This window comes from Dromiciops gliroides, chromosome 1 (genome assembly GCF_019393635.1).
Source record: "Dromiciops gliroides isolate mDroGli1 chromosome 1, mDroGli1.pri, whole genome shotgun sequence".
Lineage (NCBI taxonomy): Eukaryota > Metazoa > Chordata > Mammalia > Microbiotheria > Microbiotheriidae > Dromiciops > Dromiciops gliroides.
The window spans coordinates 26,533,760-26,555,927 of record NC_057861.1 but is presented as its reverse complement, the minus strand read 5'-3'; the positions used below and the strand labels follow the sequence as shown (position 1 = coordinate 26,555,927).

Below are 22,168 nucleotides of genomic sequence, written 5' to 3'. Positions count from 1 at the left end.
TAAGTGTCAAGTCTCTGAGGTCAGATTTGAACTCAGGTCCTCCTGAATCCAGGGTCCGTGCTTTATCCATTGCGCCACCTAGCTGCCCCTACTTTAGGTCTTTTTCAAGGAAAAGAGCCACATTTACTGTCTACATTCTAGGGCAGTAGGAGGCGTGGGCAGAGGAGGAGTGGCATCTGGACCCCTTTCTGCTGTGGCCTCTGACCCCCGGGCCACTTGGACAGGCCACTAGTTATTAGAGCATTGATAGACTTCTTATCTATTTAACCTGCATAAAACCGTGCTGTTGTGTTTTATTAGGCTCTTGTCTTTTTATTGGTGTACCACTGGCAAAGTCTTTGACCACTGTGCCCCAACCCCATTTTCCCCATGAGCCTTGGGATTTTTATTGTGTGGTTTTGCATAGTATGCTGCTTTTTGGGAAAGGAGATGCCAAGTTCTAGCAGGACCGACTATACTTGGTCCTATGCAATTTAACTTTTTTTCCCCCCAGTAACCAGGCTGAATGTATTTATCAAATTAGTTGTAGCCACAAAACTTGAAGGGTGAGTTGAGGCCTTGGGTGACAGATTTGGGATCTTGACGGGCCAGAAGCCATTGGGACAAAGTTTAATAAGGAGCTTTGGGCAGTATAGCTAGACATTAGTAGGTATGAAAAAAAAAAACACCACAAAACAAAACAACAGGTTTTATAAAGCAGCCTGCGCTTAGGCTCTGCCTCACTCCACCAGAGAAGCAAGTGGTAAACCACTTCAGCATTTTGGCCAAGAAAACCCCTTGGACAGCATTGGTGTGTTAGGTCCGAGGGTCACCAAAGAGTAGGTCACGACTGAACAGTAACAAGAGGTTAAATACAGTGCAATAGCCTGGAAAGCCTTGGCTGTATTCCACTTTCTTTCTTTCTTTTTTTTTTTTGGTGAGGCAATTGGGGTTAAGTGACTTGCCCAGGGTCACACAGCTAGTAAGTATTAGGTGTCTGAGGCTGAATTTGAACTCAGGTACTCCTGACTCCAGGGCCGGTGCTCTATCCACTGCGCCACCTAGCTGCCCCTGTATTCCTCTTTCTTAAGCTGTTTAAGAAGGCCTTAGTGTTCAGAAGGAGGGAGGGCCTAATGGTCCTCTGCCCTAGCGAGAGCCCGTTTGCTAGAGTTTTATATTCAGGCCTGACTATCTCATTTTAAGAGAGTCATTGTCGGGGCAGCTAGGTGGCACAGTGGGTAAAGCACCGGCTCTGGATTCAGGAGGACCTGAGTTCAAATCTGTTACCCTGGGCAAGTCATATAACCTTCATTGCCCTACAAAAACAAAAAAGAAAAAAGAGTCATTGATCTTTGAGGAGAATCTGGACTTCTGATGGGTCCTGCTAGATTACTCTCCTCCCTCTTGGAGTTGAAGGGACCTCCTTCCTTCCATTGATATCTTAAGTCTTTCTTTATGGAGAAGGGTGCTAGCTGGATGTCACTCAAGGTGGGTGTCAAGTCAACAAGCATTTATTGAGTGTCTACTGTGTGACCTGGCTTTGTGTAGTTACTCCAAGAAAACCTTTTTGTCTGAGGCCACCTTTCTTTTTTTGGGGGGGGGTGGGGAGGCAGGGCAGTGAGGGTTAAGTGACTTGCCCAGGGTCACATAGCTAGTAAGTGTGAAGCATCTGAGGCCAGATTTGACCTCAGGTCCTTCTGAATCCAGGGCCGGTACTCTATCCACTGCACCACCAAGCTGCCCCCTGAAGCTACCGTTCTAAGGGACTTTCCCAAGGAATTTTGCAAAGGCCTTTAGAGGAAATGATTATTTCTTAATATTTTGATGTTTTAAATATATGCATACAAAACCCCCAAACAAATAAATATATGCATATAATATTGGGCATCTACTTATGAGAAATTTGGCCTAATGGAAAGATGTTGCTGATGTGTGGTATTCCCATTGCACAGATAGACAAACTGTGGCATGGTAAAGCTAAGGATGGGGCACTTTCCCTTGCTGGGGAAGGGGTCAGGAGTCCCATGGATGTCAGGGTGACCCTGAGAGGACACTTAAGTCCCTCTTGCTGACCTCAGGCTCTTCCCCTCTCTCCACACCAGGTGGGCCTTCTTGGACTTGGCTACCAATGGGCAATACAGTGATGCCCTGCAGGCATATGCAGCGGGGGTGGTGGAGGCAGCCGTGTCTGCTGAGGTAAGAGGAAGGGGTGATGGCAGATGGGGGGTCAGGAGGGTTAGGGGGTGATATAGACCCCTTCTTTCCCCTGGGCTGAGATCACCTTTGTAAACCGAGAATCAGGACCGTATCCTCGACCTTGCCCACAGAGAAGGATCAACTTACAAGGGCTTCTGCTAGGCACCAGCATCCCTGCCTTAGGACCACCAAAGTACTAGGTGGGTGAGGATGAGGTGAGGGAAGTGATGATTTCCAGAGGACAGGGGTGGAGACTACTCACTTTTGTGCCCTTAAGTGGGAGGGGTCATGACATTATAGGTTTAGAGGTAGAAGGAATCTTAAGAGATCATCTGGTCCAACACCCTCATTTTACAGATGAGGAAACTGAGGCACAGAGTAGAAAAGTGACTTGTCCAGGGTCACACTGCTGCTAGTAAGTATCTGAGCCAGAATTTGAACCCAGGTCTTCCTGACTTTAGGTCACTCAACAAACATTTTTTTAGGCTGTTCCACTATGTTAGTCACTGTGTTAAGTGTTGGGCATACAAATACAAGCAAAAAAAAAAAAAAAGACAGTCCTTACCCTCAAGAGCTCACATTCTAATGGGGGAAGACAACAGTAGGAGCTGAAAAGCAGGGCGGGCAAGGAAGGTCCCTGGGACGAAGGTCAGAAAGTCTGAGTCTGAACCTGGAGGGGAATGAGGACCCTTGTTCAAATCTTACCTCAGACACTTACTAGCTGTGTGAACCTGGGCAAGTCACTTAACCCCAATTGCCTGATGTATATCTTGCCACTGGACCCAGATGGCTCTGGAGGAGAGAGCGAGGCTGGTGAAGGCACACTTAAGTCACTTAAATCCAATTCACTGCAAGTCATGGCATCAGCTTGATGCCATGGTCCTCTTCAGGAATGAAGGACAAACGACTACGTGCAAAATGCTGTGGATACCAATAGGAAAGTAAGACTGTCCCTGCCCTCAGGGAGCGCACATTCTGACAGTCAAGCCAGCAAGCATTTATTAGGTGCCTGCTGTATGCCAGGCCCTGTTAGCAAAGCATTGATTAAGTACCTACAGTATGTCAGGTGCTCTGGGGATGCAAAGACAGTCCCTGCGGGAGGCAACTGTACAAAGAGTTGTAGATGGTGCAGATGGGAGATGGAAGGCCGAGAGAAGGCTCTGACGTCCGGGGGATTGGGAAAAGCTTCAGAGGCCAGATAAAGGAGGCTCCCTTAGACCTTCTAGAGGGCCGGGGAGCATCCCTTGGGTGTTAGCAATGGGAGGTGGGCAGCCTCGGCAGAGACGAGGAGCCAGGAATGCGGAGCTGAGGTGCTGGCTCTGGGGTCGGGGAAGGTGGGCACCGCGGTGGGCTCCCTTCCTGGCCAGTTCCTGCTCCCATGAGTGCCTGCTTCTCTCCCCTCCACCCCCCACAGCTCATCTACATGCACTGGATGAACACGGTGGTGGATTACTGTGGCCCCTTCAAGTATGAGACCGTCTATTGTGAGAAGCTGAAGAACTACATCGAACTGAACCTGGCTTGGATGCAGAAGCAGATTGCGTCAGGCAAGGACTCGGAGTACTGGCACCAGGTGGGCCTGGCTGGGGCAGGGCCCTTCTTTGCCTGGGCCATTGACTTCCATCTGCCCATCTGCTGTCCCCTCTCCTCGCAGCCAGATGTGGGCCTGCCCATGATGTTCAATAATCTGCTCAGAGACCCCAGTGGCAGAGATCTGGGGGGGACCTCTAGAGACACCCCCAGGGCTCCAGGGAGAGAGGGCAGGGTTTGGACACAAGATAGGTTGGAATTCTGTCTCGGACACTGAGCTCTCTGTGTGGCCTTGGGCAAGGCGCCAGCTCTCCATTTCCTCGTCTGTAAAAGGAGGGGGTTGGGGTCCATCCATGGCCTCTGAGGTCCCTTCTAGCGCTCTAAGACCCTGTGACCTCCTAAGCCTCGCTGTCCTCATCTGTAAAATGAAAGGATGTAGGCTCATAGATTTGGACCTGGGGGGGACCTTGGAAACTATTGAGTCTAACCCCCCCAATTGATTGATGAGAAAATGAGGCCGAAAGAGGCCGAGTGACCTGCTGGAGGGCACAGGGTCTGAAGTGGTCTCTGGGTGTTTCCTGAGGACCTACTGTGTGTCCACCCATAATGAGGCATTGCTGGATGCTATCAGCAGGCGCTTACCAAGGGGGGTTACCCATAGATCTGTGCAAGGGATCCAGGTGTACTTACCTCCTACCAAACCTTCCTTTTATAAATGAGGTCAGTAGGACCTGGACAGAGAAGGTGACTGGCCTGAGGTCATTTAGCAAGTTTGTGGGAGAGCCACGACCACCGTATCAGGCAGGGGGTAGGGGCTGGCACCAAGCGGGCTTGACTAGGGGAGCCTCCCTGCGGGCAGGGTCAGGGGGGCCCTTTACCCTTTGACAGCGGCCTCCTGACTCTCAGGCTGGATCCTCCTATCGCATCATGTGATGGCTGGGTCAGACGTCTCCACTGACCACATGTCCGTATGTCTTTCTGCTAGGTGGAGCTCGCTCTCCTGCAGCTGAAGGGGCTGGAGGACAGCTACCAGGGGCGCATAGCTTTCCCTTCCAAGAACTTCACCATCACCCCATTTGGCTTCCTGTAAGTGGCCCTCCTGGCTGTGCAGGAGTTGGGAGGCTTGGGAAGGAGTAATCTCTATTTGGAGAAAGAATGCAGAGAACGAGTGAACTTTGCTCACAGAGACCCACCTCTGGCCACTGTGAACTAGGTAGACGTCCAGCCTTCTCCTCCCGTTGCCCACATCCCCCATGTGCCTATGAGCCCTCAGGTGTGTCTGGTGCTTTATGGTCTGGGAATGAGCATAAAGCACCAGGCACACCTTGACATGAGCTCATTTGATCCTGGCGTCCCATCACCCTCTTCCTCCTGAGGTAGGCAGGCCAATGATGTTCTTGCTGGGCAGAGCAGGAAACTGCAGAGAACTGAAGGGCACTGGCTAAGGTGCCACAGATTGGAGAGGGACAGGACCTAGCATGAGAACCCAGGGCTTCCCACCCCCTAATCCTGGGTCTTGTCCTGCGGTGCCCCCGCTGCTTCTCACAGCGCATGGGCCTTGGGGAGGAAATCAACCCCCAGGGCTGCAGCAGTGATCAACAGGAGGGCAGGGGCCTCAAAAGGGAGAGCACGGGGGAAGCTGGGGAGGGTTTTGGGGTCTGGAGTAGGGGATGTGGTGACTCCTAATGAGCAGTCTCCCCCACTTTAGCAGAGTCAAATCTGGGTGTTCCGTGGAGAGGGAGGGTAAGGGGAAAGAGTGGCTTGGGAGATCTGAGGAGACACCAGGAGCTTGGGCACGAGGGCCGTGGTGAGTTCCACTCAGAAGAATGAAGACTTTCTTGGAGCCGCGGGGGCCCAGTCGAGTTTAGAGAGCTTGAATCCGTAGGAGATCTAACTGGCATTTTCCAGGAGTGTTCGGACACATGGTGCGGGGAGGAGGTGGATGACAGCAGTAAATCTGTTGGGTTTTGGGACAGTATCAGTGACGATGGGACGAGGGGGTGAGGAGTTCAAGGGCACTGGACGGTGCAGAGTTGACCTGGTCCACTATGAACAGAAGAAAGTGAGGCTAGTTCCGGGGTCAGATCTGGGAGTGTGAAGAGGGGCGGGCCTGGCTGTCAGGAAGGGCAAGGAATGGGATTAGGAGGATAGCAGCGGGCAGTGGGAGGAGGGTCCAGTTTGAGCACTCAGGACGGTGGGAGTGATGGCAAGGGCTAAGGTTTGGCCATTCCTGCGGGCAGTGAAGTGGAGGGAAGGCACCAGGCACGGGAGGTAGCTGGGGAGCTGGAGCGTTCGAGGGGACCCCAGGTGTGCCTTAGATTCTGTGAGTGTGAGGGGCAAGGTTCCACAGTAGAGAAAAGCTGTGGGCCACTTCCTGAGAACTAAGGGAGACTGACCTTTGCCACTAGGAGCCTGTGGACAGGGTGATCCAGGTGTCAGGAGAAGCGAGTAATGAGGGACGGGGCAGAGGGAAGGGGCAGAGCAGGGCCAGCCTCTTCCTGCCCCGGCGGGGTCTGGAGGCCTCCCTCGTCTTTGCCCCATCCCGTGATGGTGGAGGGTAGCACTCATCCAGGAAGTCCCTCACCTTTGGTGAGGAGCCGGGGCCCGCTTGGGCCGGGTTCCCAAGAGCTTGGTGTTGGACGGTGACTTGGGGGCCATAGAGTTGCTGCTTGGGGGATGAGGAGGACCGAGGCCCTGGCTGCTGCCTCTGCCCAGAGGTGGGGGGTGGGGGGGGAGGAGCCCCCCCCCCCAACCTCCAGGCTTCCTTCATGGCCCAGCTCAGGGCGGACCTTGCAGAAAGCCTTGCCCAGTGTAAGCTTGAAGGCAGGTGCTGTTTTTCCTTTGGGGGTTTGTACCCCCAATACCCAGTGCACAGTAGGTGTCTTCATGGATGGACAAATGAGCATTGAGTAAGCATTCACTCTGTGCCCAGCACAGTGTTAAGCAGTGAGGACAGAAGACGCAGACACCTCCTGTTCTCGAGCTCATGTTCCAAAAGAGTAGACCTTAGGAGTGTGATGCTGGCTGAGTTGAATTAGGGCACACTCCGTCCCCAGTTGGATGGTTGAGGCTCTGCCTCCCTAAGGGCCCTGCTACCCTAATTTATACTAGGGTGTGAGGGACTTCTTCAGTGGCCCCCTCCTCCTTACCCAGGAGACTGAGACCCTGGCCACGCCCCCTCCCTCAGCTTGTTCCAGTTGTCCGGTGACTTGGAAGACCTGGAGCCGGCCCTGAACAAGACGGAGCAGAGGCGAGTCATGGGCTCGGGCTCCTGCTCGGCTCTCATCAAGCTGCTGCCCAACAACAGTGAGCTGCTGGTGTCCCATGACACCTGGAACTCCTACCAGCACATGCTTCGAATCATCAAGAAATATGTGTTCCATTTCCGGACGCTGCCCAAAGGTGGGTGCCAGGCAAAGGGTGGGGAAGGGAATGCACAGTAGGGCTGGGGCTGGGAGGGATGCACAGTAGGACTGGGGCTTGGAGATTGGGGAGAGGGAACGCACAGTAGGCCTGGGGCTTGGGGGGACGCACAGTAGGGCTGGGGCTTGGGGAGTGGGGAGAGGGAATGTACAGTAGGGCTGGGGCTGGGGGGGATGCACAGTAGGGCTGGGGCTCGGGGAGGGGGTGGTACCACAAAGGAGGGAGGGAGAAGGGGCCATGTGCAGTGTGATCCTGGGAAAGTTACTTCTCTGTTAATGAGAGGGTGGGAGTAAATGACCTCTGAGGTCCCTTGTAGCTCCAGATCTGTGACGCTGTGAGCATTTGTGGGCCTCAGTTTCCTCATCGGTTAAATGAGAGGCTTGGCCTCCGAGGCCTCTTTAGCCCTTGACCTGGAGCCCATTGGTCCCTCATTTCCCCACTTCCCTCCCAGGAAAGGGCGTGGGGCTGTGTACCACCAAGGGGCTTTGCTGTGCCCCAACCCTGGGACCTGGACAGTGACAGCACCTTCTGACCAGGTCCTTTGCTCTCTCAGTAACGTAGCCTCCTGGTTGCATCTTCTCCCGAATCCCTCTTTGTAGAGAGTCTGAGGTGACCAGGGGTGGTGGGTATTGGACTCAGGAGAGCCTCTGTTCCAAACCTGCCTCTGATACTCACTTAGCTGTGTGACCCTGGGCAAGTCACCTTACTCCTGTGGGCCTCAGTTTCCTCACTGTAAAACAGAAATAATAATCTCTGGAGTTTATGCCTTGCTCACAGGCTTGCTCTGAGCATCAGATGGGGTATAAGTTTATGCGAAGTGCTGTATGAACCTTGATAAAGCTTGGCTGGGCATCCTCAATCTCTCACAGCTCCAGAGACTTTGATTCTAAGTCTCCTCTCTGCACTACATCAGGGAGGTCTTATTCTCTTTACTGATTTTTAATATCTTCATTAATCTGGTGCCTACCACAATGCCCAGCACACAGTAGGCACTTACTAAGTGCTAGTTGACTGACTGACTGACTTGATTAGCATCTGCAGTGGATACTGAGAGTGGATGTTTGTGAGAAGACCACGGATGCCCTGAGGCCAGTTCAAGACCTCAGCCTCATCCACTGGCTGGTTTGGGAATTCAGGGAAGAATGCAGAATGGAAGGGGATCAGGGCCCAGGAGGAGAAGGGAGAGTCCCTCCTGGATGAATGGGCAGCAGAGGGTAACAGAAGCGTGGGTCTGAGATGAGTCACAAGACCTGGGTTTGAGGGGCAGCTAGGTGGCACAGTGGATAGAGCACTGGCCCTGGAGTCAGGAGGACCTGAGTTCAGATCTGGCATCAGACACTTAGTAGCTGGGTGACCCCAGGCAAGTCACCTAACCCTGATTGCCTTTTAATATATATATTTTTTTTTGGGTGTGAGGCAATGGGGTTAAGTGACTTGCCCAGGGTCACACAGCGAGTAAGTGTTAAGTGTCTGAGGCTGGATTTGAACTCAGGTCCTCCTGACTCCAGAGCCAGTGCTCTATCCACTGCGCCACCTAGCTGCCCCAAAAACATAAGTCATCTCAACCAGGTCTGACTGACTTGGGCTCCCTTTTTTCTTTTTGGTTTTGTTTTGTTTTGCGGGGCAATGGAGGTTAAGTGACTTGCCTAGGGTCACACAGCGAGTAAGTGTTAAGTGTCTGAGGCCGGATCTGAACTCAGGTCCTCCTGACTCCAGGGCCGGGGCTCTATCCACTGCACCACCTAGCTGCCCTCTGATTGCCTTTAAAAAAAAAAAGGAAGCTCTGGCCTGGGTAAGCTGAGTGACCCTGGACAAGTCACCCAACTTGGGGGAGTCCAGCTGCCTCCCGGTGTGATTGTGAGGAAGCAGTCTCGTCAGTGGTCCAGTGCTGCGGCCACAGGAGCTGGCGGCTGTTATGAACAGTCGGTTGGGCTGTCTCTTGCAGGCCAGTCACCTCTGATCCCCGGGAATGAGCAGGTTTTCTCCTCCTATCCTGGGACCATCTTCTCCTGTGACGATTTCTATATCTTGGGCAGTGGGCTGGTGAGTCACCTTTGATCATTTCTCCTCTCGCGTTTCCCGACTTGGGGCGTAGAGTCTGGGGTGTGTTGCTGTTACTCCAGGGGTCTTTGCCCCCGATGGAGCAAAGAAAGAAGATCACCACCTGCGTCACCTTGGACCAGTCACTTCCCCTACGGGCCTCCGTTTTCCTGACTGTAAAATGGGTGGGACTGGATGGTCTGTGGTCCCTTCCAGGCCTAAGGCCAGGATCTTGGAATGTGGGCTCTCCAAGGATAGTGACGGGGTCTCTGGTCAGGAAGGAGGAAGATGGCAGCCCCTCCCGGGGGTGTACCAAGGACTGTGCCTTGTAAACAGAAGGAGGCTGTGGAAATGTACGCTCTTCTCCTGATGAGTAGGGGTGGTCTGGCCCCGGCCCCTCCACTCAGGCCCGCCTCTTGGGCCCCGCCTTAGCCCTGACGGGCTCTTCAAGGCTTTTCTATTGGAGAGTGAGTTCTGACGGGTCACACCAGGCTGGGAAGACTGAGAGCCCATCCCTGGTAGTGACTGGACCCCCGAGTGGCCTGTACTGGTCTGGGGGCCTCAGTTTCCCCATCTGTAAAATGCTCGGGCTGAATTGTGTTTCTCTGAGGTGAGAGAGCATTGACTTTTTCTTGGCTGTGGCGGCCCTGAAAGTGCAGGACTCGAGGGCTGGGGGCACGTTGATGAACTCATGGGTCCGTGAGGTCTTGAGGAGCCATGTTGTAATTTTGGCCTGGGTCTATGATTTCTTTGATGTAGGGAGCTCCTAGTGAGGGAAGCTTCTGCCAGCACAGAGGGTTGGTAAGAGTCTCAGAAGTTGCCCCTGGGGCATTGAGTAGCAAGCTAGATGACTTGCCCAGGGTCACTCAGGCAGTGGGTTTCAGAGGTGAGACTTGAACCTGGGACTGCTTCACTCTGAAGTCAGCCCTTTACTTTTCTGTGATCTAATTATGGGTCATCGGAGAGCATCTGGGCTCTAGATTTGGAGTTGGGAAGACCTGCAGTCAAATCTTGCCTCGGTTGCTTTGGGCAAGTCATGTAGTAGGGTCAGGCCTGAGGGGATTGGACCAAATGACTTTGGAGGTCCCTTCCCCGCCTAAGTCTGGGAGCCTTTGAGTCTTGAACCTTATCAAAGGTACGGAAGGGGGAAACACAGGCTGTCAGCAAAGCCTTGATCCTGAGACTGAAAATGGAGTGCCGTGGCCTCCCGTCTTACCCAGCAAGGGACGGGTGACTGTTGATGACAGCTCACATTGTCATTGGGGCTTTTAGAGTTTTACAAAGCCCCTTCCTCACCACAGCCCTGTGAAGGAAGGAGGGCAGGCGTTCTCGCCCCTATTTATCAGATGTGGAAACAGACCTAGGGAGGGGAAGTGACAAGTTGAGAGGTATCTGACTCAGAAGATCATAGACCTAAAGGTAGAAGGGACCACAGATGCCATCTAGTTTAACTCTTATTTGACAGATAAGGAAACTGAGGCCCAGGGAGATAAGGTGATTTACCCAAGGTCACTTAGGTAAGAAGTGGCAGAGGTCGGCCCTGGATTCAGGAGGACCTGAGTTCAAATCCGACCTCAGACACTTAACACTTACTAGCTGTGTGACCCTGGGCAAGTCACTTAACCCCAATTGCCTCACTAAAAAAAAAAAAAAGAAGTGGCAGAGGTGGGATTTGAACCCGGGTTCTCCAGCTGCACTGCTCTTCCCACTGGATGATATTGCCTCTCCACTATCTGGGTTCCATTCAGTTCCCAAAGTATTTATGCAATGCTTACTCTGTGTCCGGTACTGTGCTAGGCATTGGGAATAAAGTGGGTCCCTGCCCTCAGGGGGCTTACACTCTGCTGGGAGAGCAGTGTCTATGCAGCTAAGTCAATACAAAATATATGCAGAATCATTTTGGGGGAAACTGGTAACAAGGGAGAGAGTCAAGAAAGGCCTTGTGGAAGGGGCTAGGGATTCCAGCATCTTGTGTATCCTTGGGAGGTCACGTAACCCCCATGGCCTCAGTTTCCTCAAATGTAAAATGAGCAGGTGGAAATATGTGGGCTCTGAGGTCCCTTCTAGCTCTAACTATGCTACTGTGGATGGACAGCATTCCAGGCATGGGGGTGGGGGCAGCCTTAGCAAAGGCTTGGAGGTGGGAAATGAGATGTCATGTAGTAGGAATAAATCGACGGGTTTAGCTGGAACACAGTGTGCATGAGGGGGAGTAAGGGGAAATTGGTCTGCAGAGATAGATGGGAGCCACGTGGTGGAGGACTTGAGCCAGTCGGGCCCAGCCCTCTGTGATCCAGCGAGGGCAACACCCAGGTGTGCTCCTTCCCTGGCCTGGCTGCTAGTGTCTCTGCGAAGGGCTGGCTTTGCCATTGCCTCTCTGGGCCCAAGATGCTCCCTGGGCAGGGACGTGTGGGTGCAAGGAAGAAATTCCTAGAGCTGGGAAGAATCGAGCTGGAAATGCTGTGGGCATGTCCCCAGATTTGGGGGATGTTATGGAGTCGGCCACTTGGTGACCGTGTGTTCTGGCTGTCCCCACTGCCCCACGGGGAGGAGGGGGAGGGAAATCACTCTACCAGCAAGCATTTATTAGATACCTTATGTGTACCAGGTACTGTGCGAGGGGCCAGGGAGCCAGTGTCTAATGTGAAACGGCCTTCCCTTCCTTTTGTTCTGCTGGAGGGGCACAACCTTTATTCATTCAGCGGGCATCTGGTTATTAAGCACCTACTGTGTGCCAGGGACTGTGCCAGAGAGGCCTGATCCCAGCCCCCAAAGAGCTCATGTTCTGGTGGGGAGTTAACACGTAGCTAAATGAGGATGACCTTGCAGGGCGGAGGGCGGCGGGAGATGGGAGAAGCCCAGCTAGATGGAGGGGCCAGGGAAGCCGGCAGGAGGCCAAAGGCGGCCTCGTCTCATGGCTGTGCCCGGCGGTAGGTGACCCTGGAGACGACCATCGGCAACAGCAACGCCGAGCTTTGGAAGTATGTGGAGCCTCAGAACAGCGTCCTTGAGTGGTTGCGCAATATCGTGGCCAACCGGCTGGCCCAGGATGGCGCCACGTGGGCCGCCATCTTTAAGAAGTTCAACAGTGGCACGTGAGTCCCAGACCTCGGGGACTTTGCCATCCCGGGTTCCCACACCCTAGGAGGAGATGAAGCGCCCTGGGTCGGTCAGAGTCAGGCTTGGGAGGGCCTTGAGAGCCTTGCGTCGGGGTGGCAGGCAGTGGGAAGGTCAGTTTGGTGACCAGTGCTGGCTACAGTGGAGCCTGTTAGGGTCATAAGGGACCTGCCCCCTCATTTTAGAGATGTGGAAACTGAGGCCCCAAGAAGGGATGAGACCAGATCTCTGCTGAGTCTTCTCCCTCTCTGAAGTGCTGAGCTTTCCAGTGGCTGGGGTGAGGGTGTGCGTGTGGGCTGGGCAGAGGCAGGGTGGGCCCCTGATCAGGCAGAGGCAGGGTGGGCCAGACTCACAGTGATCCAGTTCTTGGTCTCTGGGCCGTGTCTGGCTTGGGACCCCAGGGGCGGGGATGGAGGTCACTGGGACTCTGCTTGCTCTGCTCCCATCCCCATCCCTGTCTTTTCCTTGGCAGGTACAACAACCAGTGGATGATCGTGGACTACAACGCTTTTATCCCTGGAAAGCCCAAGGCCATGGATGGCCTCCTCACTGTTCTGGAGCAGATTCCGTGAGTGTCCAAAACCTTCTGGGGCTCTGAGGAGCTATGGCCTTGCTCTTGTCTGACCTTTAGGGGGTGGAGGGGAGAGCAGAGGTGGTTACCTTGAGCTGGGGGTGGGGGGAGGATTTAGGAACGGGGTTTGGGGTTTGCACTGGCTGGATGCAGCCTCCGGCGCCCCTGGGCTTGTGAGGAGTGCCTCGTCAAACTGGGAGTGAGCACCTGGTCACCCGGAGGCATAGGGTGATTACTGTGGAGAAGAGGGAGGGGATCGGGTGACCTAGGAGGAAGGGGCAGCATTGCTGTCTCCAGCTGTTTGAAAGGGTGAGAGATAGAAGAGACAAGCTGTGTCTTGTATGGCCCCAGATGCCAGGCTTCTTGTTGTGAAGCTGCCTGCTGCTGCGAGGCTGGCAGGCGGCTGGGCGGTCACAGGGTCCTACTTGTCTGGGTGGTCGTAGGTTTGGGGAGTCCTGGGCAAGCCGGGGTTGGGCTGGATCTGGGCCCTGAGGTCCCATCTAACCCTGAAATTCTGTGCATCTCTCCTGTGTCCAGGGGCATGGTGGTGGTGGCCGACAAGACGCATGAGCTGTATGAGAAAGGCTACTGGGCCAGCTACAACTTACCGTGAGCACTGACCATGGGCTCTCCTGCCTTGTCCCCTCCCCTCCCCTCCTGCAGGTGTCTTGGCCCGTTCCGAACCAGGGTGGGGGATGTGGAAACACCTGAGAGGCAACATCTGCTGCTTGTGTTTTGTCTTTTCACCGCCCGCCCCCCCCCCTCCCCTTTCCCTTGTCACATAGGAGGTGCTTGATAAATGCTCAGAGCTGGAAGGAACCCTCCCATTTTACAGATGAGAACACTGAGGCCTAGACAAGTGACATGACTTGCCTAGGGTCTTATAACTAGAAAGTGTCCGAGGCAGGATTTGAATGTGGGTCTTCCTGACCTCAGGTCCAGTGTCTTAGCCAGTACAGCGGGGGTGGTAAACAGCTGGCCCGAGGTATGGCTCAAACCAGATGAAAATATAACAGAAATATTTAACAAATTAAATAAAGATACAATAAATCATACGTAAGGTTGTATTTTAAAACAAAGTCAATGTGCAACCCCCAGGAGCCTTATGACCTCTGTTTCTATTTGATGTGCCACACTGCCTCTCATACTGTTTGTTGAATTAAATTCCTGCCCCCCTTAGCCTGCCTGCCTTCCTTTCTCTCCCTCCCTCCCTCCCTTCCTTCCTTCCTTTGTTCCTTCCTCCCTCCCTCCCTCCCTCCCTTCCTTCCTTCCTTCCTTCCTTCCTTCCTTCCTTCCTTCCTTCCTTCCTTCCTTCCTTCCTTCCTTCCTTCTCTCCCTTTTTTTTTCTCCCTTAAAATGCTCCTCCCTCCCTCCCTCCCTTCCTCCCCCCCATCCTTCCACAATGATTAAATGCCCACTATTGGCAAGCATTATGCTAGGAACTAGGGGAGAGACAATCCCTGACCTCTTGGAGCAGACAGTCCGTTAAGGCACTGATCGTTCATAGCTAGCATTTTTATGGCCCTTTACAAGCATTACCTTGCTTTATCCTCATAACAACCTTGAGAAGTAGGTGCTATTATTATCTGCATCTTATAGTTGAGGAAATGAGCCAGGCAGAGGTTATAAGTGACTTGCCCAAGGTTATCCCCCTAGTTAAGTGTCTGAGGCAGGACCTGAACTCAGATCTTCCTGAGTTCCAGGTCCAGTTCTCTATCCACTGAGCCACCTAGCCACACGAAGATAAGTGACAATTCTGCACAACAGGTGTATCATGTGACCCGGTGTGGTGGAGTGGAAAGCGTGTGGAACTTGGATCCAGAAAACCAGGGTTTGAATTTCAGGCCTGCTAGGGATTCTCTGTGCTTTTTCAAACTCTTCGGCCTCAGTTTCCCCATCTGTCAAATAGCAGGGTGTGCTCGATATTCTCTGGGGTGCTCTCCAGGCCCAAATCCATCATTGTAGTGAGGTGGAAAGCAGTGGTGCTTGGGATTGGTGGAGGGGGGCTGGGCGGGAGGCGGGGGGGGGCGGGGGGGTTGGGTCCTGGCAGAGCAAATGGAGTGAGATGACCCCTTCTTCCCCTCCCCTCCCTTCCCCTCCCTCCCTTCTCTAGGTATTTTGAGTCGGTGTTCAATGCCAGTGGGATGCCTGACCTGGTGAAGCAGTATGGGGACTGGTTCTCTTACAAGAATAGCCCCCGAGCCCGGATCTTTGAGCGGAACCAGTCACTGGTGCATGACATGGACTCCATGATCCGGCTGATGAGGTCAGGATCCCAGACTTCATTCTTTCTGTTTTAGAGGCCATGTTGTGTGTACCGGAAAGAACCCGGGATTTGCAGTCAGGGCACCAGACTTTGGAATTTGGCCGTTCTTGGGTCTCAGTTTCCCCACATGTCCGATGATGGGGTTGGATTAGGTGATCTCCAGGGTTCTTTCTAAATCGCATGGATGGATGAAACTTTGGCATATAGAGAAGTTTCTTTGTAAACAAAGGCTGTAGTTCTGTTTCTGGCTTCTTCCCTCACATCTCCTCATTTGAGAACATGTCCTCTATTCCTTTGGTAAAAGTTACTGCTAAAAATATTGAAAGGAGTCAGGGCAAGGATGAATCCCTAAAGCACTCCATTGAACACCTCCTTTCAAGTGATCAAACCTTTAAACCTATTTAGGAAATATTTTTTAGAGGATAGCTGTCCAGCACAGCATTACTACCAAACATTTAGGTTTTGGGTTTGTTTTTTTTTTTTTTGGCGAGGCAATGAGGGTTAAATGACTTGCCCAGGGTCACACAGCTAATAAGTGTCAAGTGTCTAAGGCCGGATTTGAACTCAGGTCCTCCTGAATCCAGGGCTGGTGCTTTATCCACTGCGCCACCTAGCTGCCCCCATGATCAAACCTTCAATGACCACTCAGGGTCCGATCTTTCAGTCATTCACAACCCACCTAAATATACTATGATCTGGCCCAGAGGAGTCAGACCTGGAAGCCCAAACCAGTAAAGGTTTAATAAAATGAGTAAAAATACAATAAAATATAAATAATGTTAGCTTGTGGTTTTCTCAGTCAATGTGACACCATTGATCTAGCCCACACCTCCCTGTCTTTTCCACAAAAGTGACGTGTGAAACCTTGTCAGGTGCTTCACTAAAACCCACGTAACCGTTCCTTGAGCTAGTGACCTTTCACGAAGGGAAAGATGTAAATTTGGCATGACCTGCTGTGGATGAAGCCTTGTCAGCACTCTGTAATCACTGCCTCCTTTTCTAGACGTTCACAAACCATCCCTTTAATGATCCCTTCTGGAAGGTTTTCCAGGACTTGAAGCCAAGCTCACTCATTGAGAGTTTGCTGATCAGTCTCCCCTTCTCTGGGGAAATTGGGACATTTCCTCTTCTCCTGTGCTGTGGTTCCCCTCTTGTTCTCCACATTCTTCCAGATGTGGGGTCAGCGCCTCTTCCAGTGGTTTGAGTGTTCGAGGATGTAACTCATGGGGACCAGGTGATTTGGTTTCACCAAGGTCTGCTGGTTCTTATTTACCATCCCCTTATTCATCCCTCCCCACACCACCTCACTCCATTAGCCATTTTTGTGCTGTTCTTTCCTGTCTGAAGCGTCTTCTCCTTCGTGAAGAAAACAGACACGCTCAAGCACACACACACACACACACATACACACACAGGAAACTGAGCTGTTCTCCCTCCCCTCACTGGGATCCTGCTCTTCTGATCCTCCTCCTTTCTGTCTGAGTCCTCCTGCTCAGCTTCCTCTGCTGCTTATCCATCCTGGCGGTGCTCAAGGCTCCGTCCTGGGCCCTCCTCTCTCTTACCTGCATGGCTCCCAAGGGTTCAATGAGTCTTTCTATCCAGGTGATTCCCACATCTTTAGGCTCTCTGCTGAGCTACAGTCGCATATCTCCAGCTGCCTTTTGCACATCTTTAAGTGGGTGCTCCACAGGGCCCCCAAACTCTTCCTTCTTTCCAGCTGCCTTACTACTTTGGAGGGCACCACCATCTTTCAGGTCACTGGGGTCTGAAGCCTGGGAGTCATCCTTGACTCCTCCTCTTCATCTCACGCATACTGTCCATCGCCAAGACTTGTTGTTTCCACCCTCACACTATCTCTCATATATATCCTGTTCTTCCCACTCATACGGTCACTTCCTCAGTCTGGGCCCTCAGCAGCTCTTTCCTAGAAATCCGCTGGTTGGTCTCCCTACTCCAGTCCATGTGCCACTCAGCTGCCAAGGTGATTTTCCTCCTGTTCCTTAAGCTCCAGAGGTCCCCTGGCACCTCTAGGACCAAACAGAAGCTCTTCTGTTTGATTTGTGTGTGTGTGTGAGGCAATTGGGTTAAGTGACTTGCCCAGGGTCACACAGCTAATAAGTGTCAAGTGTCTGAGGCCAGATTTGAACTCAGATCCTCCTGACTCCAGGGTGGGTGCTCTTCGTTTGATATTGAAAATGCTTCACAAACTGACCCTTTCCTGCCCTCCCAGCCCTTCTCCCCTCCACATACTCTACAATCCAGCTATTCCTCCAATACGATGCTGTACCACCCATCTCTGTGCCTTAGCATTGTCTGTCTTGGGATACTCTGACCTTTCACCTCTGCCTGTTAGCTTGTCTGATTCCTTCAAGACTCAGCCCTTGTCCTGCCTTCTTCAGGACACCTTCCTGATCTACCATGCTTCTAACCATACCTTTCCCCTTTTGAATACCCCTTTCATCTTACCCTGTATGGCCCATCTTGTGTGTACCTAGTCTTTTACATGTTCTCTCCCCTCAATAGACTATGAGCTCCTTGAGGGCAGGCACTTGGTTTTGCCTTTCTTGGTGTCCCTAGCTCTTTAGCACAGTGCCTGGCTGATAATAGGTACTTAATAAATGCTTGTAGGTTGACTAGCTGGCTCTTGTCTGTTAACAACATTCCCTGTGCCCGAGGTGGTCCAACCTCTTCTGCAAGAGGAGGCTCCTCTTTCCCCATAAAACCAAACAGCCTGTTTGTGGTTGTCCTTAGGTTTCCTCCCCAGCCTCCAATCATCCTGAGCTTGAGCTCTGCAAACATGCTTGGCAAATGCTGCAGTATGCGTGTTCTTGCATTCCCTTCTGTCTTCTGTTTAAATCTTTTTTGGAAAATCCAAGTTGCTTAGTGAGCTCTCCATGGATTCACATCCAGTCTCTGGCAATTCTTGTTTTTCCTCCTCATTGGAATTTTATCTCTTTAGGTCTTTAGAATTTCATTCTTGGGAGTTTCCTCCCCCCCCCCCCCAGGCAGTGACCTGTTGAGAAGAATTTAGGTCATGGCATCCAAGCTGTCCTTCCTCTTAGCCCTTTGAAATCTGCTCACCCACAATGCAGAGGCCCATCAGACTAACCATTTTCCTCCATTTTTCTATCATAACCTCCTTTTTTCTTTTTGGCAGGACAGTGAGGGTTAAGTGACTTGCCCAGGGTCACATAAGTGTCAAGGATCTGAGGTCAGATTTGAACTCAGGTCCTCCTGACTCCAGGCCAGTATTTTATCCACTGTGTCACCTAGCTGCCCCTCAAATATATTTTTCTTAACCATCTGTAGCTTTCTGCCTTTGCCTCTCTCTTCTGAAGCCCTTATCTTCATTATGCAGTGCTGATGAACCCATTGTGCCCTGACAGTCTCTGGGTTCTTGCCCAGACTTTGTAATCTGTAGCTGTGCTTTGTAGCTTTCACAGTGTTCCTTGGGTTTGACAGGTTTGGGGAGGTCCTCTGACAGTCGCTGGATGCTGGTCTTGGGAAAGCAGATTGGCCTCCCACCCTCTGCCCTTTCCCTTCATAGGGCTCGACTTCCCTGCCTCTTATCCATATTCTAACCCCACTCTCCTCTTTCAGGTTCAACAACTTCCCCCATGATCCCCTGTCTCGGTGTGATGACTGCAACCCAATGCAGAATGGGGAGAATGCCATCTCGGCCCGCTCAGACCTCAACCCAGCTAATGGGACGTACCCCTTTCCTGCTCTGTCCCAGAGATCCCACGGAGGCATAGATATGAAGGTTTGTGTGTGGCCTCTGGTGGTGTTGGGGAGAGTCTCCTCTGTCCCAGAGAGGGGGCCTAGTCTTCAGCTTCCTAGTCATTTGGGTGGTGGTATGTGGGTGGTCATAGGATGAAACCCATGGCTGGTGATGGGTAGAGGGCTGGGGGCTGGGGTGGGGTCGTGGTTAGTAGTGGGATGGATTTACCCACCTGCTTCCCCCGCCCTTTTTTCAGGTCACTTCTTATGAGCTGTCTAAGCACTTCCACTTGATTGCAGTCAGTGGCCCCACGTGGGATCAGTTACCCCCCTTCCAGTGGAGCTCGTCGCCCTTCGACAAGGTGTTACACATGGGCCATCCAGACCTCTGGAAGTTCTCCCCCATCAAGGTCTGGTGGGAGTGAAGCTGGGGACCAGTCCCTCTCCTTACCACCCCACCACCCTTGACCCCAGTGCCCTTAGGAAGTCAGCTCTTCCTCTCCTCCTTGAGCACGCTGGCTGCCTATGTGTCTGTCTGACCCTGGAACCCCAAGGAATATGCCTGCCAGGCCCGGAGGGCTGAGGTCCCTCCACTCTGCTGCTTCACTGGCTTTTGAGCCACTTGCCTTGTCCAAAGAGGCCCCGAGGGCCTTAGGGGACCACCAGCCCCACTCCTCCCATTCCCTCCTGAGCCCCTGGGCTCCAGCCTCTGAGCTGCCTGCTCCTAAGCCAAGGCAGCTTTCCAGAAGAAGGGAGGGAGGGAGGGGGAGTGGGCTTCTGGCTCTCTGTGGCTGAAACCCTCAAGGATCTGCTGGAGTCCGAGGAGCCCGCTTCCTGCCTCCCCAGAGCTGCCTCATTGAGGAAGCACTTCCCGCTCACAGCTCTGTTTGCTGAGACTGTACACTCCCATCCAGGCGTGTGCCCCGACCCAGACAGTGGTGGAGGAGCTAGGCATGACCCCCTGCCTCATTCCCTCCGTGTGCATCTATCAGCCTCCTTCATTGGATGCCCTCCCGGAACACATTTGGAAAAAAACAAAGTAATGCCCAACCACCCCATACCTTCCCCTGAAACCCTGGACTTGGAGATTTGGGGCCTTTGGATTTCCCTGGGCTCCCTGGGCTGTGGGGATCTGTCCCTTTCCCCTGCTTCCCAACGGTGGCTACCTGGGCTTGTGGGCTCTGCCTCTAGTGCCTGACCCTGCTGTAAGTGGGAACTGTAGAGGGGAGTCAGGCCCTCTTGGGTCTGTGGGAGGGGCTCCTGGCAGTGGTCTCCCGCTGGCCTCTGCCCTGTCACTGCCCTGCCCTAAGTTAACCGTGCCTCCCCTCACTGGCCAGGTCCACTTTGGGGGGTGGGGTGGGGTTGGTCATGCTCACTGCCCCAGAGGCCTTGGAGAGAAGACTGGGGGCGGGGGGGGGGGGGGGGAGCAGCTACCTCCAGGGAAATGTGGGCGGTCTCAGGGGCCGTCTTCCTCTTCCGTCCTCCTCCTGCCCCCTCTCCTCCCGGGACAGAGACCTGCTTTGCTCAGAGTGCCTGTGAAGTGTGTGGGGACTGGGCCTTGGTCTCTCTCGTTGCGGGGGCCCCAGATGGATGCAATGTTATTAAAAGAGAGACTTTGTCTCCCCCAGCCCTGCTCTGCTTTTTGGAGGGAGTAGGGGTGTTGTTGGCTAGGAATGGGCTGGGGCTCACGGAGAGTCAGAACTCCAGAGGTGGAAGTACTCCTCATCTGAAGAAGGAGGGGTCGGACCAGCTGCCCTTTTTAATGTTCCTTCCTGCTCTCGATGGGCTCTGACTTGGAAGGACAGCTCGCAGTGGGTGACATGGCCCGAGGGGGCTGTGCTGGGGAGGCTGCCCAACTTGCCCTGGAGAAGGTAGCCTTGAATGGTGTGAATTCACCATGGGTAGTCTTTGAGAGGAAAAAGGGGGAGGGCCACCGGCCTGCTCCCATCTTAAAATCAGAGCATAGGTGCTGCTTCCTCTTTGTTCTTGTATCCCCAGTGCCTAGAACAACAAATGAATGAAGTATTTATTACATGCTTGCTGTATGCCGAGCACTGTGGATACAAGTAGCAAGAAACCTTGGTGTAGGTTTTTTAAGATTTGCAAAGTACTTTGCATGTCATCATGTTATTCTCAGAGAAACCCTGTGAGGTGAGTGCTGTCATTATCCTCGTTTTACAGGCACAGAGATTAGGTGACTTGCCCCAAATCATACAACTCCTATGTGTTTGAGTCAGGATTTGAATTCACCTCTGATTCCAAAGCCATTCTCTCCAGTAAGACATCCCACTACCTAAAACAGAAATAGACGAGACAGTGCCTTTTCTCAAGAAGTCCTGGAGAGGTTTCAGCTGCAGGGTGGATAGAAAGACCCAGGGGTTCTTGGAGTGCGTTGATGAATCAGAGGCGCCCAATGCCTGGGGCCTGGGGGACCCGAGGGTGCCATGGCAGACCAGGTGGTTAGGTCTACTGGTCCTCCATCTTCCTGGGAGGACTGTACGTGGTGATTCTTGTTGGACGGGTGTGTGTGTGTGTGTGAGAGAGAGAGAGAGAGAGAGAGAGTGTGTTGTGTGTGGCCCTGTATGTGTGTGTGTGTGTGTGTGTGTGTGGAGTCGTGTGTGTAGGATGGCTGGAGGGGCCTAGCCCATGACTCTTGGGAAGAAGAGAGTGGGCCCGAGGGTCAGAGTGGATCCAGGGTCTGGGATCCCTTCCAAGGGGATAAGGATTATAGAAGTCAGCATCCAGCATCCATCCATCCAGTCAGTCAAGCATTAAGTACCTACTGTGTGCTAACTGCTGGGGATACAAAGAAAGGTACAAGGCAGTCGCCCTTGGAGCTTACGGTCTAATGGAGATAACATGCAGATGTTATGTACAAACAAAATGTAGACGGGATAAATTGGAGATGAATGACAAGGGAAGGGATTCATGAAAAGGGGGATCAAGAAAGACTTCTGTAGACGATGGGATTTTAGGGAAGCCAGGAGGCAGAGATGGGGAGAGAGAGCATTCCAGGCATGGGAGATGGCATCCATCCTTCCAGGACTCTTGCTACAGCCTCATGCACAGGCACTTACTAAATGCTTGTTTCATTGATTAATGCAATTTAGAATTAGAAGTGACTTCAAGTGGCCCATTGGGTAGAGTGCTAGCTCTGGAGTCAGGAGGACCCGGGTTCAAATCCTTCCTCATACACTTGCAGCCTGGCCAATTCTCTTAAACCCTTGTCTGCCTCAGTTTTCTTGTCTGCAAAATGGGGATAATCAGCATCTACTTCTCAAGGTGTTTTTTTTTTTTTTTGGGTGGGCCATTGAGGGTTAAGTGAC

The 22,168-nt window shown here is 52.8% G+C and overlaps 1 protein-coding gene across 1 annotated transcript in view; it reads left to right on the top strand.

The window, feature by feature from the left end:
- Nucleotides 1-21,746, top strand: part of PLBD2 (phospholipase B domain containing 2) — a 31,113-nt gene extending 9,367 nt beyond the window's left edge. Inside the window, exons 2-12 of the mRNA XM_044005074.1 lie at nt 2,082-2,175; nt 3,590-3,748; nt 4,691-4,791; nt 6,893-7,107; nt 9,074-9,171; nt 12,103-12,263; nt 12,758-12,853; nt 13,394-13,465; nt 14,970-15,122; nt 18,723-18,885; nt 19,100-21,746. Coding sequence (XP_043861009.1) covers nt 2,082-2,175; nt 3,590-3,748; nt 4,691-4,791; nt 6,893-7,107; nt 9,074-9,171; nt 12,103-12,263; nt 12,758-12,853; nt 13,394-13,465; nt 14,970-15,122; nt 18,723-18,885; nt 19,100-19,267 — 1,480 coding nt within the window. The 3' untranslated portion in view covers nt 19,268-21,746. The remainder of the gene's footprint in view (nt 1-2,081; nt 2,176-3,589; nt 3,749-4,690; nt 4,792-6,892; nt 7,108-9,073; nt 9,172-12,102; nt 12,264-12,757; nt 12,854-13,393; nt 13,466-14,969; nt 15,123-18,722; nt 18,886-19,099) is intronic.
- Nucleotides 21,747-22,168: the final 422 nt, after the last annotated feature.